This window comes from Mesoplodon bidens (assembly GCF_964165515.1).
Source record: "Mesoplodon bidens genome assembly, chromosome: 10".
In the NCBI taxonomy this organism is placed as follows: Eukaryota; Metazoa; Chordata; class Mammalia; order Artiodactyla; family Ziphiidae; genus Mesoplodon; species Mesoplodon bidens.
The window spans coordinates 39,777,614-39,790,717 of record NC_138172.1 but is presented as its reverse complement, the minus strand read 5'-3'; the positions used below and the strand labels follow the sequence as shown (position 1 = coordinate 39,790,717).

At 56.2% G+C, this 13,104-nt stretch overlaps 1 protein-coding gene across 6 annotated transcripts; it reads right to left on the bottom strand.

The window, feature by feature from the left end:
* Positions 1 to 4,166: 4,166 nt before the first annotated feature.
* UQCRC1 (ubiquinol-cytochrome c reductase core protein 1) lies at positions 4,167 to 13,104 on the bottom strand. 6 transcript variants are annotated; one of them, XM_081245609.1, is made up of 13 exons: positions 12,676 to 13,104; positions 12,282 to 12,452; positions 10,640 to 10,726; positions 9,404 to 9,533; positions 9,014 to 9,212; positions 8,353 to 8,432; positions 6,684 to 6,799; positions 6,302 to 6,445; positions 6,001 to 6,161; positions 5,794 to 5,879; positions 5,222 to 5,310; positions 4,800 to 4,875; positions 4,167 to 4,359 (listed from the first exon to the last, which is right to left on the bottom strand). In XM_081245609.1, the coding sequence occupies exons 1-13, from the start codon at positions 12,742 to 12,744 to the stop codon at positions 4,295 to 4,297; spliced, it is 1,473 nt and encodes a 490-aa protein (XP_081101735.1). In that variant the 5' UTR covers positions 12,745 to 13,104; the 3' UTR covers positions 4,167 to 4,294. The 6 variants fall into 6 exon arrangements, with proteins under 6 accessions (XP_081101735.1, XP_081101736.1, XP_081101738.1 ...); XM_081245610.1 differs by having other exon boundaries at positions 12,694 to 13,104; XM_081245612.1 differs by having other exon boundaries at positions 12,282 to 12,422; positions 12,676 to 13,103.

The following is a 13,104-nucleotide window of genomic DNA, read 5'->3' as shown; positions in this document are numbered from 1 at the left end:
CAGCGCTCTCCCACCCCCAGTCCCGGTCTTGCCTGCCGGTCCACCGGCTCCGATCAGGCTCCAATCGCCAGCCGCTGCCGCAGTCCCGCAGCCACAGCAGAGAAAAGTCCCTGATCCTGGGGGCGGAGCAGTGGGCGGGGACCCAGGCGGCCCGCCCCCACCCATCGTCCCAGAAGTCGCCGCCCCTGCCACCCCTCCCCTGGACAGATGATCTGACTCCACTTAAGTGTAAAGACCCCCACCTCCCATGGCTTCTGGGATTTCCCCAGGAGGTTCTCTACAGATGGATGTTGAGGGATCCCTCTCCAACCCCATCTAGGGTCAGAGATCTTGGCTGCTTTAGGTCAAACAGACTAGAAGTGACTGCTGGAGACCAGACTTCAGACAGGTTCCTGGGGATGAAAGACGCAGCAGGATGTTGGTGGGGTAGAAGATGCAGCTGGAGGTGACTCACCACCCCCCTCCCCCCACCCCACCCCCACCTCCGACAGGGCTACCCAGACAAGCCCTCAGGCCATGAGTCCCGCTGGCCTCTCCTGTGATTCAGCCATTCCTCTGTCTGTTGGGTCTCCTGTGTCCCACCCCAATCCCCTCAACAGGCAGACCAGCTCCCAGCAAATGAGGGGCTCTAGGCTCATGCCAGGGAAAGCAAGGCACCACTGGGCTGCATCCAAGTAATGCCCACCCCTACTTTGGAAGGGGAAGCCAGGAGAAAATCTGTATTGTACTTATGCATACATGTCCATCCCAGTGTCCTGGACCCCCTGCTGTGCTCTGAACCAGCCCCAGGCAGATGCCATCCCGCTGTGCCTGCAGGGAGGGGTTATCCATGTGTGGAGAGTGGACCACCCACAGTGACAGCTCATCTCTCAGGAATCCACCCCCTCCTGCCTATGCCCCCACTGGTACGCCTGTCCTCCTCCAGCCAGGCTCCCCTACCCACACATTCTCATTTTGGCCCCTCAGAGTCCCCTCCTCCAACCTACTCTTATTCTGCATTGGGTCTTAGTTGCTGCGCGCAGGCTTTCTCTACTTGTGGTGAGCGGGGGCTACTCATTGTTGCAGTGCGTAGGCTTCTCATTGTGGTGGCTTCTCTTGTTGCAGAGCTCGGGCTCTAGGTGCGCAGGCTTCAGTAGTTGTGGCATGCGGGCTCAGTAGTTGCAGCTCGCGGGCTCTAGAGCGCAGGCTCAGTAGTTGTGGCACACGGGCTTAGTTGCCCCATGGCATGTGGGATCTTCCCGGACCAGGGCTCGAACCTGTGTCCCCTGCATCAGCAGGCAGATTCTTAACCACTGTGCCACCAGGGAAGTCCCCAACCTATTCTTCTTGAAGACCCCCTTCCACCCATCATCTCTGCCAGGCCCAGAGGTCACCCTGGGCTCCTCCCTCCCTTCCTCACTGCCCTCAAGATCCACCTGTGGTGTCCACCTTCATAACTACTCCTTCCTCACTCCTCTTCCCTTAACCAGGCTGAATTCCCGCCCGTCTCCCTCAGCTGGCTTCTGTGATTATGGACAGTCCCCTCAACACACCTGCAGGCCAGGGACACTCTTTGTATATACATATATGTTCATTATAGGGGTTGATAACGAGGCAGAGAGATACTCCCAAGAGCAGGTCCCGTTATTTTTTTAAGCCTGGAGAATACTTCTAGACTCACCACTGCCATAGGGCCCCTTCCAACGTGCCTGGCCCCCCAGACTCTCCTGGGGCTCCATAGGCTAATGGGGGACAAAAGGGGACAGCACTTCTGTTAAACTTGTCTGCCTTGTCCTCTTCTAGGGCCTGAGGTCTCTGGTATGGCCAGAGCTGGGGGCAGTGAGAACCATCCACACTGCCTGTTTTCCTATTGTCCATAAGGCTTGAGCTACAGGGACAGCCCCAAATTATCATGAGGTACAGCACTGTGATCCATAGGGCCCAGAACCTTTTCCCTAGGTCAAGGTCTCTTCAGCCATTTCCCAGGACCCTCCAACCCTTTGAAATCTGTCCTTCAGGTGAGGGCTACAGAGAACCAGTCGTGCTCTCATTACAGAGGCAGCCCCTGCCTGCAAGACCCTCACCTCTTCTTGTACAGCAAGGGTGGGTGAGAGCAGGGCAGAGCTGGCACATACAGTGCAGACATACATACACATTTGGGGCTAGCCTTTAGGGGAGACTGGAGGCCCAGCTGAGAGGGTGTTCAGGCAAACCTCTTCAGAACCATGAGGGAGTCCCCCAAAAGAAATGGCTGCCTGCTGTGAGGGGGTCACTCAAAGCGTGCTTGGAGAGGCTGTTGGAGGCAGAAGCAAGGTTGAGGATGAGCACAGGTCTGGCGCTCGGGGGAGGCTCATGAGCAGGGGTGTGGCCTCCTGGCAGGCACAGCTAGGGCCCAACCCCAGACACCAGCTCCCTCCATAAACACACTGGGGCCCTAGAGTTTTCTTTCTCCCTCCCACACTCCCCTGGACATTTCCTCCTCTGGCTTCGGTCACCACCTCTGCTGGATGGCACCATGTCTCCAACTGGGTCCTCTTTTGGGGATTCCAGCCCCACACATCCCACTGTCTTGAACACCTCCAAATTTCTCAGAACCGTGGCCAAAGCTGGGCAGGTCATCCTCCTCCAACCTGCCCCTCCCCTGTGGTACCCCAGCCCTGCTGGGGATGCTACCCTGCTTGCGTCCCCTAAAGCCCACTCCAGCTCTTACTATAGCTGTGGTATCTGCTCTGCCACAGAGCTGCTCACCAGGACTGCACAGAAACCCACCCTGAGTTCCCAGGCTAACTCTCAGCTGACCAAGTCACTTCTCTTCCCATTAACTTCCAATACACCTCCCCCAGCATGCCTCCAAAGTAAAGATTCCCTGGCTAGGCATGCAAGGTCCGTTAGGACCAGATCACCTGCTCGAGCACTGTGTCCAGCACACCTGTAGCCTTTGAGAGTCAGGCCTGGCCTTAGCAGAGAAATCAAGCCCCATCCTCCAGGAGCTCAAACTTGGGACAACACGCTTGGCACTTGTTCCCCAGCCTGGATATGCTGTGTCTATAACCATCCAGGGGTGGGCCTGTCAGGGTTCTGCACTGTCCAGCAGCTTCTCTCCAGCTGTTCACAAAGTAGGATGACCTTGAGTCCCCCAGCCTTGAGTTCTAGAAAGCACTTGACAGTTATTTCCTAATTGACAACTTGTGGCAACAAACAGGGCTGAAGGGAAAAGCACTGGGGTGGAGTGGGAGCGAACTGAGGGCTGTTTTGGCCACTGCAAGGCTGGGATGCTAGGGCACTTCTGAATAGCCATCTTCTCAAGAAACCTTGTCCCAGAGCCCTGTCCACAAGTGCCAGCAGCACCTCCCTCACAGCAAAATTGGGCCCCACACTTCCATTCCCCCACTGGAATCCCAGGGAACCTGACTGTGGAAGGGTTGGGGGGCACAGGAAGAGGGGCCTACCTGCCCACCTGCCTTGGGGACCAGAGCCCAAAGGTGGCAGGGGGACTAGACAGTTGAGAGCTCCAACAGGTCCTCAGGGAGGTGGGGAGGGGACTGCCAGGCCAGCAGCTCAGAACTTGCCTGGGACAGACCAAGTCTAGGGAGGGGGCTCAGGCCCCACTGAGCTCAGGGATATTCTTGGAGCCTGAGTCAGCGGCAAATCAAGGCAAAGGATTCTTGCCTTGCCTGTCCAGGCAGCAGTTAGAAACCAAATGGGAACACTATGCCCCAGGCTATCCTCCTCCCAGAATCCAGAGTAAACATATGAAGGAGGCTCCCTCAGGGACATTCCTTGGCCTCTCCTGGTCCGTCTGGGGGACCAGGGTCCGCTGGAGGGTGACCGCACAGGACCCACAGCAAGGGGCTTCCCACCTGAGCCCCCTGAGTTCCCACGCTGGGACCTCTACCAGGGCAAAGTCTGGGCCTGCAGTTCCCATGGCCTCCCACACCTCACTCTTGGGACAGACTGGCTACGAGCATCGCCCATGTGGCTAAGTGGAAACAGCTGGCCTCAGCTCCCTGCAGGCATCAAAGGCTTCCGGCCTCTGTGCTGCAGCCCCACGCTTGCCCCTCGCTAAGGACACATCAGCCTGTGGGAAGGCAGAAGGATCTAGGAGATGCAGAACCGGGAGGAAGTCCCTGCTCCCCAATCCACTGCCCAGTTGACTCCATGCCAATGCCAAGAGAGGGACGAGGCAGTTCTCAACACAGGACTTTATTGGTTGGCGGTTATGTGCAGCACAGGTTTGAAGGACTGAGGTGGTATGTTTGTGGTTGGGGGCACCACAGACCCCGGCCCCGCCCTCTTGCCTGCACAGGCTTCCTGCCTAGAAGCGCAGCCAGAACATGCCGCTACGGATCCGGTTATAATCTGGAAGTTGTTCAATGGGGCCTGTGGGGATAGGGCGGGGCGTCAGGGTGAGGTACCTGGCCTGTACAGGGACACCTGGCCCTGTGCCGCACCCCATCCAGAGCTGCCCAGAGCAGCACAAGACAGGCTTGGAGTGGAAAGAGGGAAGAGAACATTCCTCCAAGGGGTGCTGAGCCTGTCCCTTCATGCTCTGGCCTTTGGAGCCCCACCCCACACATGGAGGTGTCCGTTACCTGGCGGTTGTGGGGTACTGATGGAGGCACCTTGGCAGGGAGTCAGGGAGCTGCTAGGACAGGTTTTCTGAGCAGGAACTCCCTGCCAGCCAGGCTATTGGGCAGAGCCTCTTAGGGGCCTCAACGTGCTGCTCCCCATGAAAGCTGGGGGACGGGGGAGCAGAGGCAGAGGGGAGGCCAAGACAACAGCCTGAGAAGGACAAAAAGCAGACTTTCTAGGCCACTCACCCAATCCAGCCACTGCTGGACACTGGTCATAGAAGTACTTGGAGCAGACCTCACGTACGATCCTGGCATCCACCTCCTGCAAGATGAAGCAGAGGGCACACTGAGTGACGGGCACCTGGGGACCACCTCTGCCAGTCAACATTATCCAGGTGACCAAGATCTTCCACACGTACCATGGAGCTGCCCCTCAACCAAAAGGGGAAATGCAGCAGGGCTCTCCCTGCTGTAGACTTCCACGGGCCCCACCCATCCCTACAGCCATCAGTGCCTCGGCCCTGCCCTCCAGTTACACCACCGAGGCAGGTGACGCTGCCTAGGACACCAGGGTTGCCTACAGGAGCAGTCTGCACTGCCTCAACTCTCCACCCTCTGGGAGTCTGCCAGGCCAAGACTCCAGAACCTCTCCCAGGGACCCTTGTTACCGCAATCCGGCTTTCCCACTCAGCCAGAGGGATGCGGCGGCCATACGTCAGAAGACTACGTCCAATGTCCTCACACACAGGAGTGGTGGCTGCAAGGGTTGGGGGAAGTTTACAGGTCCACTTGGTCCAATCCACGTGGGTACAAGCCATGCATGCAAGGGTGCCCCCAAGAGGCCCCAGCTGAGAGCACTACCCCCACCCACCAAGCAGCCCACCTCGCTGCCAGTGAAGCGGCACTGAGTGAGAGTGGGTGCAGCGTCCTCGGCATATGTCCCAGAGATGCTGCCAAAGTGCTTCACGGTACACACAGAACCTTCAGCATTCTGGGCTGACCTGGACCTTGGTCTGACCTAGACCACAACCCTCACTTGTACAACCACCTGTCACTGTATCCATGGGCTGTTGATCTAGCCTACCCACACCTGTACCTAAAACCCCAGGCCCCTGTGAGAGGGGTAGTGGTGGGGTATGGTGTGACCTTCAAAGTTTTCGTTTCCAATCTTGGTTTGGAACACTGGGACTGTCACTGCCAGTATGCACTCTACCCCTTGCCACAGGGCTGCAGGACTCACCATCCAGATGAGACACCAGAGCATTTCTGAGAATGTTTTTGCCCCGGACCACCTCGCTCTCTGTGGCACTGGTGCAAAGGCGCATCCTAGAGCAGGGGTGGGGTGGGATTCATCCTGAGAGACGGTGCTGTCTCTGAGCCTCCCACGTCCTGCTCAAAGGGCCCTATTCCCTCCCCACCTCCCTGGCAGCACTAGGCCGCCACTCACCACTGGCCCTGTAGGAAGAACACCATGTCGTCAATGCTCACGTGGTCGCAGACAAAGTGTGCGCCCAGCAACCCTGTCTCTGAGTAGCAGATGTTGAAGGTCTGAAAACTCTGGCACAGCTTCTTGGTTGCAGCAACTGCAGCCAGTGGGCTGGACAGGTGCTACCAGGGATGAGGGTCGTCAGCACCCACCCTCCTGTCTGTGGTCCACACCCCAAACCCCACAGTACAAGCGCCCACAGCCCAGCTCCCTCTCTTCCCTGAAGACAAGGTCCCATCCCATGCGCACCCCTGGCACTCACCGTGCCACCACCGTAAGTGCAGTCATAGTGGCCAATAATGGCATTGGCCACCTGGAGGGCCACATTGTCCGGGTTGGCCCAGCCAGGCCCCTCTACTGCAATGGCCACATGGGCCAAAGGCAGGGCATCATCACGGTGGCGGATCTGAAACAGTACATGGCAAAGCTGAGGGACAGCCAGACTTCCCAGGCGACCAGCAAAGGTGCCAAGTGTGGGTGGAGAGTGTGCATGCAAGTGTGAACACGTGTGCCTGTGAGGCAGCAGCCACAGGACACCTGCCCAACTCGAGGCAACTCCGGAGTCATGAAGATACCCATGCACACGAGGGTGCCCCCAAGAGGTCCCGGCTGAGGGCACTACCCCCGCCCACCAAGCAGCCCACCTCACTGCCAGTGAAGCGGCAGGGAGTGAGAGTGGGCACAGCGTCTTCAGCGTATGTCCCAGAGAGGCTGCAGAAGTGCTTCTGGGCGAGGTCTAGCAGCTGCCGGTGCTCCACCCCTGCCAAGACAGACAGCAGAGTTACTGGCCAGCCAGGGCCCAAGGCACAGGGTAGGGGAGATCACACACACGCAGAGGACCCCATGTCCTGCCTTGGTGGGAAACACCAAAAGGAAGACGTGACATCAGGACAAGGCGAGGGAAGAGGACCCTTCACAGACACACCCTATTTCATGGGCAGCGCAGGCACCTCAGGGTCTAACAGCTTCCATCACCTCAGCCACAGGGAAGCAGCAGCATGCTCAGCTTCAAAATGGGTTCCCATGTGACACATTCCCACCAGCACCAAGGACAAGACTGGTGCTCCCTGGGCATAAGGCCACCTGCCCTTCCTTCTCCCTCTGCTTGAGGCCCTTCCTCAAGCAGATCCTGTGGGGGCTGGCAGGTGAGAGGACACAAAGAGGTGCTCTGCAGGGCTGTGACTAGCTTCGGGGTCCCCTGAGAGCTGGGGACGTTTACCAGTAACGTTACAAAGTCACGCCTCAGGACCCCTGCTGGACCTCACCTCTGCAAGAGGAGGCCTTTGCTGCCCTAGCGCCTTGACCAGTGGGCGCTGTGGTAGTAAGCAGCCTCCCCCCCCAGGTACAGCCTGCTAGGTGCCTCTGCCTTTTATTCTTTCCTTCCCTGAGCTCAGATCCTGTTCGACTCAACAAAGTCTGATGTGTCAGTAGCTCAGGCTGCTCTTGGTCCCGAGGTTCACTGGCCCCAAAGTCACCAATCATGTTCTTCCTATCAATCTTTCTTGCCCAGTCAGCTGTCACGACCTAAGTTGGGAAAGCACCCTGGCCCTGCTCCCGTCCCCTCCCCGCCACATCCCCTCCTCTGTCAGGTGTCTACCTAAAAAGCCACCCTGAGTCCCCGCGCTTCTCTCCCGGCTCCTACCGTCCCCCACCAGGCACCTGCCACAAGCACTCCCTGCGCCTGCCCACTTCCGCTCTGGCCCCTACATGGCAGCAGAGCGAGCCTCAAAACACACCAGCCCGTGACACTGCTCTTCCCCTCTGCACAGACCTCCCACTCCCCACCGAATTAAATCCCACCTCTCTTTAAGCCTCTGTTTAAACGACACATGCTTCAAAAGCACCTCCCTACCCTCTAACTCTGAGTCCCCCATTAAAGTCCCCCTACCACTCTATGCCTTCCTTTCAAGGCACTTCCCATCTGTCATGCAACATCTGGTTTGCCCACTGACAAGGCCAAGAGAAACAAGCCTGAGGGCTTGAATCTCCCACCAGCCTACAACCTGGATCTCCTATGACCAGGTGGGGCTGAGAAAACCCTGAGGCCTGGAGGGGCCAACAGCCTAACTGAGGCCTGTACTAAAGAGGGGAGTAGCATCCCTGGGCGGCCAGTTTCAGTGGTGGTAGCAGAGGAGAATCCCACCCGACCTCAAAGAGTATGGAAGAGAGGTCACTCCCCTCAAGGACAGGGTGGGAACAGTGTCCCCAGGAGTGGAAGATCCCTATGGTCAGAACCGGGAGACTTGGCCCTGGTAACCAAGGCCACAGCCCACCCCCCTATTACCACAGGGCTTCAACGAGCCCATCGCTCACCTCCAGCTGCTGCTAAAACCATTCGAGAGGCCTTGTAATGCCGGCTGAGGTACTCAGTCAGGTCTGCCCGAGACAGCTTCCTGCAAGACATACAGCCAATTGGTCAACACCGCTCCCAAACCAGAATGATCTGGGTCACACAAAAAGGGGCTGAGGAGACAGACCAGGAGACATGGCTTCTCTGAAAGCAGGACCCCACACACCAATTGGTCCTTGCCCCATTTCTGCCACCCACCACTCTGGGGCCCAGAGGGCAGCCCTCATTGGGGCCCCCTTCACATCCCACCTCAGGACAGCCTTGTAGTCCCCTCTGAGGAGGGTAAGAACTGATGGTGGGGGCTCTTGAGGGGCAACAGCAGAGCTCATCCCACCAGAGGACAAGAAGCCGTGTGGAGGGATACCCAGAGCACCCTCCCTCAGGCTGGCAGGACATGCATGGAAACGTACCCTAAAGCAAAGCCCGAAATTCAAGTGAAAACCACACAGGTGTTAAAAAAGACTCACAGGGACCACGTGGCAACACAGAAGATGTCTCCAGTTGTGTGAAGTAGGAAAATAAACAGCACAGACAGCAGATCAACTAAAAACAAACTCAGGTGGACATGGCCTGGCCATGCCAGAATGAGGGGACGAATTCCACCCCAGACCAGCCAACACTCACCTGACATTCTCACTGGACCCCTCCACGGCCTGGGCTAGAGGTGTGCCCTGGAATGCTGTGGCATGCAGGTAGTCAAAGACCACGTCCCGCATAGATGCATCGTTCTCCTGCAGCTCCTGCAGGATCACATCACGCTCCTTCTCAACCTGGGAGTCTTCTAGGCTGCAGTTCTGCACAATGTCGGCCAGGAGCTCCACAGCTGGATGCAAGAAGGACAGGTTTGGAGACCAGTAACAGGACAAAACCCCAGGCCTGACACCACTGGTTGCTTTGTTGCAAGGCCATACTCTAAGGGTAACCCCATTCTTCAGCCAGGCCAGGGGGTCCTGAGTGCCTGTCCTCTGCACTCCTGGAGTCCTACTGGTGTCCCGGTCCCATCCTCCAGAGTACCTTTTGGCAGGTCCTTAGACAGTGCCTTGATGTAGTAAGCCGTGTGCTCCCGGGTGCTGTAGGCATTAAGATGGGCCCCCATGCTCTCCACCTCCTTCTCCAAGGCACTGCCAGGCCGATTCTTTGTTCCCTGGAACCACACATCAACAGGACAAATCAGGAGCCACATGGGAGCCCAGGACCCCATCCTCACAGGCTAAAGTCCCAGCAGGACCACTGGTCCACAGATATCTCCCTCAGCAAAGACTCTGGGGTTATACAGCCCAGAGGCTGTGCTCACCAAGTGCTTAGCAGGCCTTAAGCCAATCAACGTCACAGCATCGTGGACCAAGAGAATGAAGATATCCAGGGGTCAGGAAAGAAGGGCATGGCCAAAGCAAGTGTTACCTGAAATCCAGAGCTCCCATACCAAGAGGGGGTACAGCATTTGACTGAGAGCTTCCATACCAGCCTGACCTTACCAGCACTCCCTCTCCTCTTACTGACAGTCATGGTCAGGTAAGCTCACACCTGTGTTCAGGTGATGCTACCACTACCCACTCTCCCTCATACCATTTATACGACTCTGTGTACGTGCTATGGCCTCTGTAGGACTCAACCTTAGTCCAGTGTGTGTGTATGTATGCGTGCGCGTGTACGGCAGTGCTGCTGTCCAATGACACACACACGTATCTATGTGTTGAGACTGACACACACAACTATGATGCTGGACCTGGCTAGCTGCCCATTCCTGCTCCGCAACACCACCTATCCCGTATCTTCTCCATTTTTTTCATTCATTTAAGAACTCAGTCTCTACTCCATGCGAACACGAGGTGGCTTAGGAGCTGTTCCCATCCTCAAGAAAGCTCCTACTCACTTCTACAAACAAGAGATGCACAGCATTTTACAAAAACTAAATCTGTGGGTTTGTTACAGTGCACGTGTACATCCACAACTCTACATCCATGCGTGCACACAACACAGGCCTGGCCTCTGGTGAAGAGCAGGGTTCCTATGGCTCCCTGGGGTTTTTCTGGCTCTGGGGGCCTTGTGCAGGGGTTCACCAGATAGGCGCTCACTCAGAAGAGGCCAAGTCCACATGACTCCTCCCAGAAAAGCCATCCAGAGATCTCTTTCCCCCGCTACCCTGCTAAAACCCATAATTGAGGAGGCTGACTTTTCTGACCTGCATCCTCAGGAGGGACAGCAGGAAGCCCTAAGCCCAGGGGAGATGCAGGACTTTAGGAGCCTCACCTTGAAAGCCAGATGCTCCACAAAGTAGCCTGCCCCGTTGTTCTTCTCAGTCTCATAACGGCTGCCAGCATCAATCCACAACCCCACCTGGACAAGAAACCACCAACAAAGGTAACAAACCACCTCAGCCCCGCCTTACACCCCACCCTGCATGACCCAGCACAAGCCCCAGACAGGGGCTCACAGTCCCACGCTGGGGAAGAACTTCTCAGCAGGACCCCTGTGCTTAGAGGCACAGGGCATCAGCTGAATGACTAGTCACACTGCATCACCTCTCCTCCCTGCTCTATTTCCTGACTGGTTATCGAGACTCGCAGGGAAGCTTCAAACGAGGCACGTTCACCTGTCCCATCACCACAGGAAATTCTTAAATTCAACCTCACTTTTCAGTTGATTCTTTGTTTCTTCTAGGCAAGCAACTAATCATTTGAAAACAACTTCTTTTCTCCTTCCTAAAAATTATATCCTGCCTTTGTTCTGGTGACTGTGTCCTTTCGCCATTAAAGGAGAGGCTATTGCCTTAAACACTGAACATTTTATCATCATAAGTAGCCTTCGTTCACACTTAAAAAAAAGTTTTAAACAGAGCTGGACACCTAACACTGCCAAGTGTCTCCTTGGCACCCAACGAGAGAATCTTATAATTTTCTCAACAGCCTCCTGGTGTGCTGTGAAACACAAACCACACTACTCACCCCCATGGTGACACAGACCTAATCTTTTAATTTACTATTTGTTTCACAGCTGACTTAAAATGTTCACATCTACTTTCCTAAGAGATGTTGATATACGTACTATATGCCATAAATTCTTTACATGAACATCTATTACACATCTAACATCTTTGAAAGATACATTTTACAATCCATGGTATCTTTTGATTATAATTGGTAGCATTCTTTTCCTGCCACTAGAGCACAGTGATGCTCCTTATAATCTAGAGCATCTTAGTGTCCATGAAATACAGTACAGCATTCTCTACCAAGCTTTCTTCACAGGCTGTGGGTCGGCTTATACAAGTGCCACGTAATAAGGAAGTTGCCCATCACCTTTTGCTGTGTTCAGTAACAACTTATATCACAGGACATTATTTGTTCCTGGAAAACTGAAAGAATTTACCAATAAAATCACGTTAAGTTTGGGGTGGGGAGGAGACGGTTCGCTTCTTGAGAATCTTCTCTGTTTATCTAGCCAAGATTTCTATCTTTGAGTGAATTTTGAGGAAAATTATCCATTTAACTGGAATTTTCTAGTTGATTTCTTCTGCAGTACATTTCCACTCTAGGCAACGGATTATGACTTTGGGCCGTGAGGCTGGCAGTCACCTAATGTCTCTGAACCCCATTTTCCTCATTGAAGGATCACTTCTCTCATACGGGCTGCTGAAGAAAAAGCTGAAAAAAGACTTGGCCTCCTGACTGGCAAGCATCACACGCTAAGTAAGTGTTGGTTACGGTGAGGATTGCCCCCAAGAAGTCAAGGCGTGGCTAGGGTAGGGATTGGGGTAGGAGGGTCAATCCCAAGGTGGCTGAGAGGAGTCTGATCCAAACCACAGAGCGCTTGAGCCCAAGGTCACACCCCGACTTGGGAAAAGAGACCATGCCCAATATGGAGGTGCACTCCCGACAGCGGACCCACTCACCGTGCAGGTAGGCTGGGAGGACTGCTCCGAGGCCACTCGCAGCCCGTTGTCCAGCTGGCTGACCTGCGTCTCCGGCACGCTCTGCAGGGCCTGCGCGTAGGTGGCGATGCCCCGCAAGACAGGCGACCTGAGCAGGGCCGGCTGCTGGAAAGGGGCGACCAGGACTGAGGACTAGATTGGAGGATCGCTCCTTAGCTCTCAGGCCTGCAGTGAGATCCCCGTCCCCGCCCCCAGGCCAGCCGCGAGACTCCCATGCGTGCCCTCGGCCGTGACCTTCCCACGGCTCTGACCCCGCGACCTCCCCATTCTCGACCCGCCACCGCTAACAGCCCGCTCCCGGCCTGCGTTCCAAAGACCCGCTCCCCATAGCTCTGCGCTCTCGCTGACACCTCACCGAGCGGCGGCTGCGCACCAGCACTCGCGTCCCGGCGTTGGCCGCCCGGCAAACCGCAGAAGCCGCCATCTTTTAGCTCCAGTGGACGCTGAGCCGCGCCACGCATGCGGAGAGTGGACGCAGCGGCGCGCGAGGCGCAGGCGCAGTACCTCAGACTTGGCACTCGGCTGCTCCCTGGCGGAGGACGCCGCGGATATTCATTCTCTGCTGGTCGTGAGTTCTTCGCGTCCCTGGGTACCAGTGCGCATTAATCCATCTGGCTAGTCATCGTCCTGCGCGGGTCTGTTCTGGATCCAGTCCATCTTCCCTCTTCACCCGTGGTGGTGGCGTGGGGGCAGAGTGCGCGATGTTTCTCGCGAACAGTGGGCGTCTCGACTCCACTGAGTGCTCAGAGCGGCCGGGCGGGCGGGGAGCGCAGCCACAGCATGT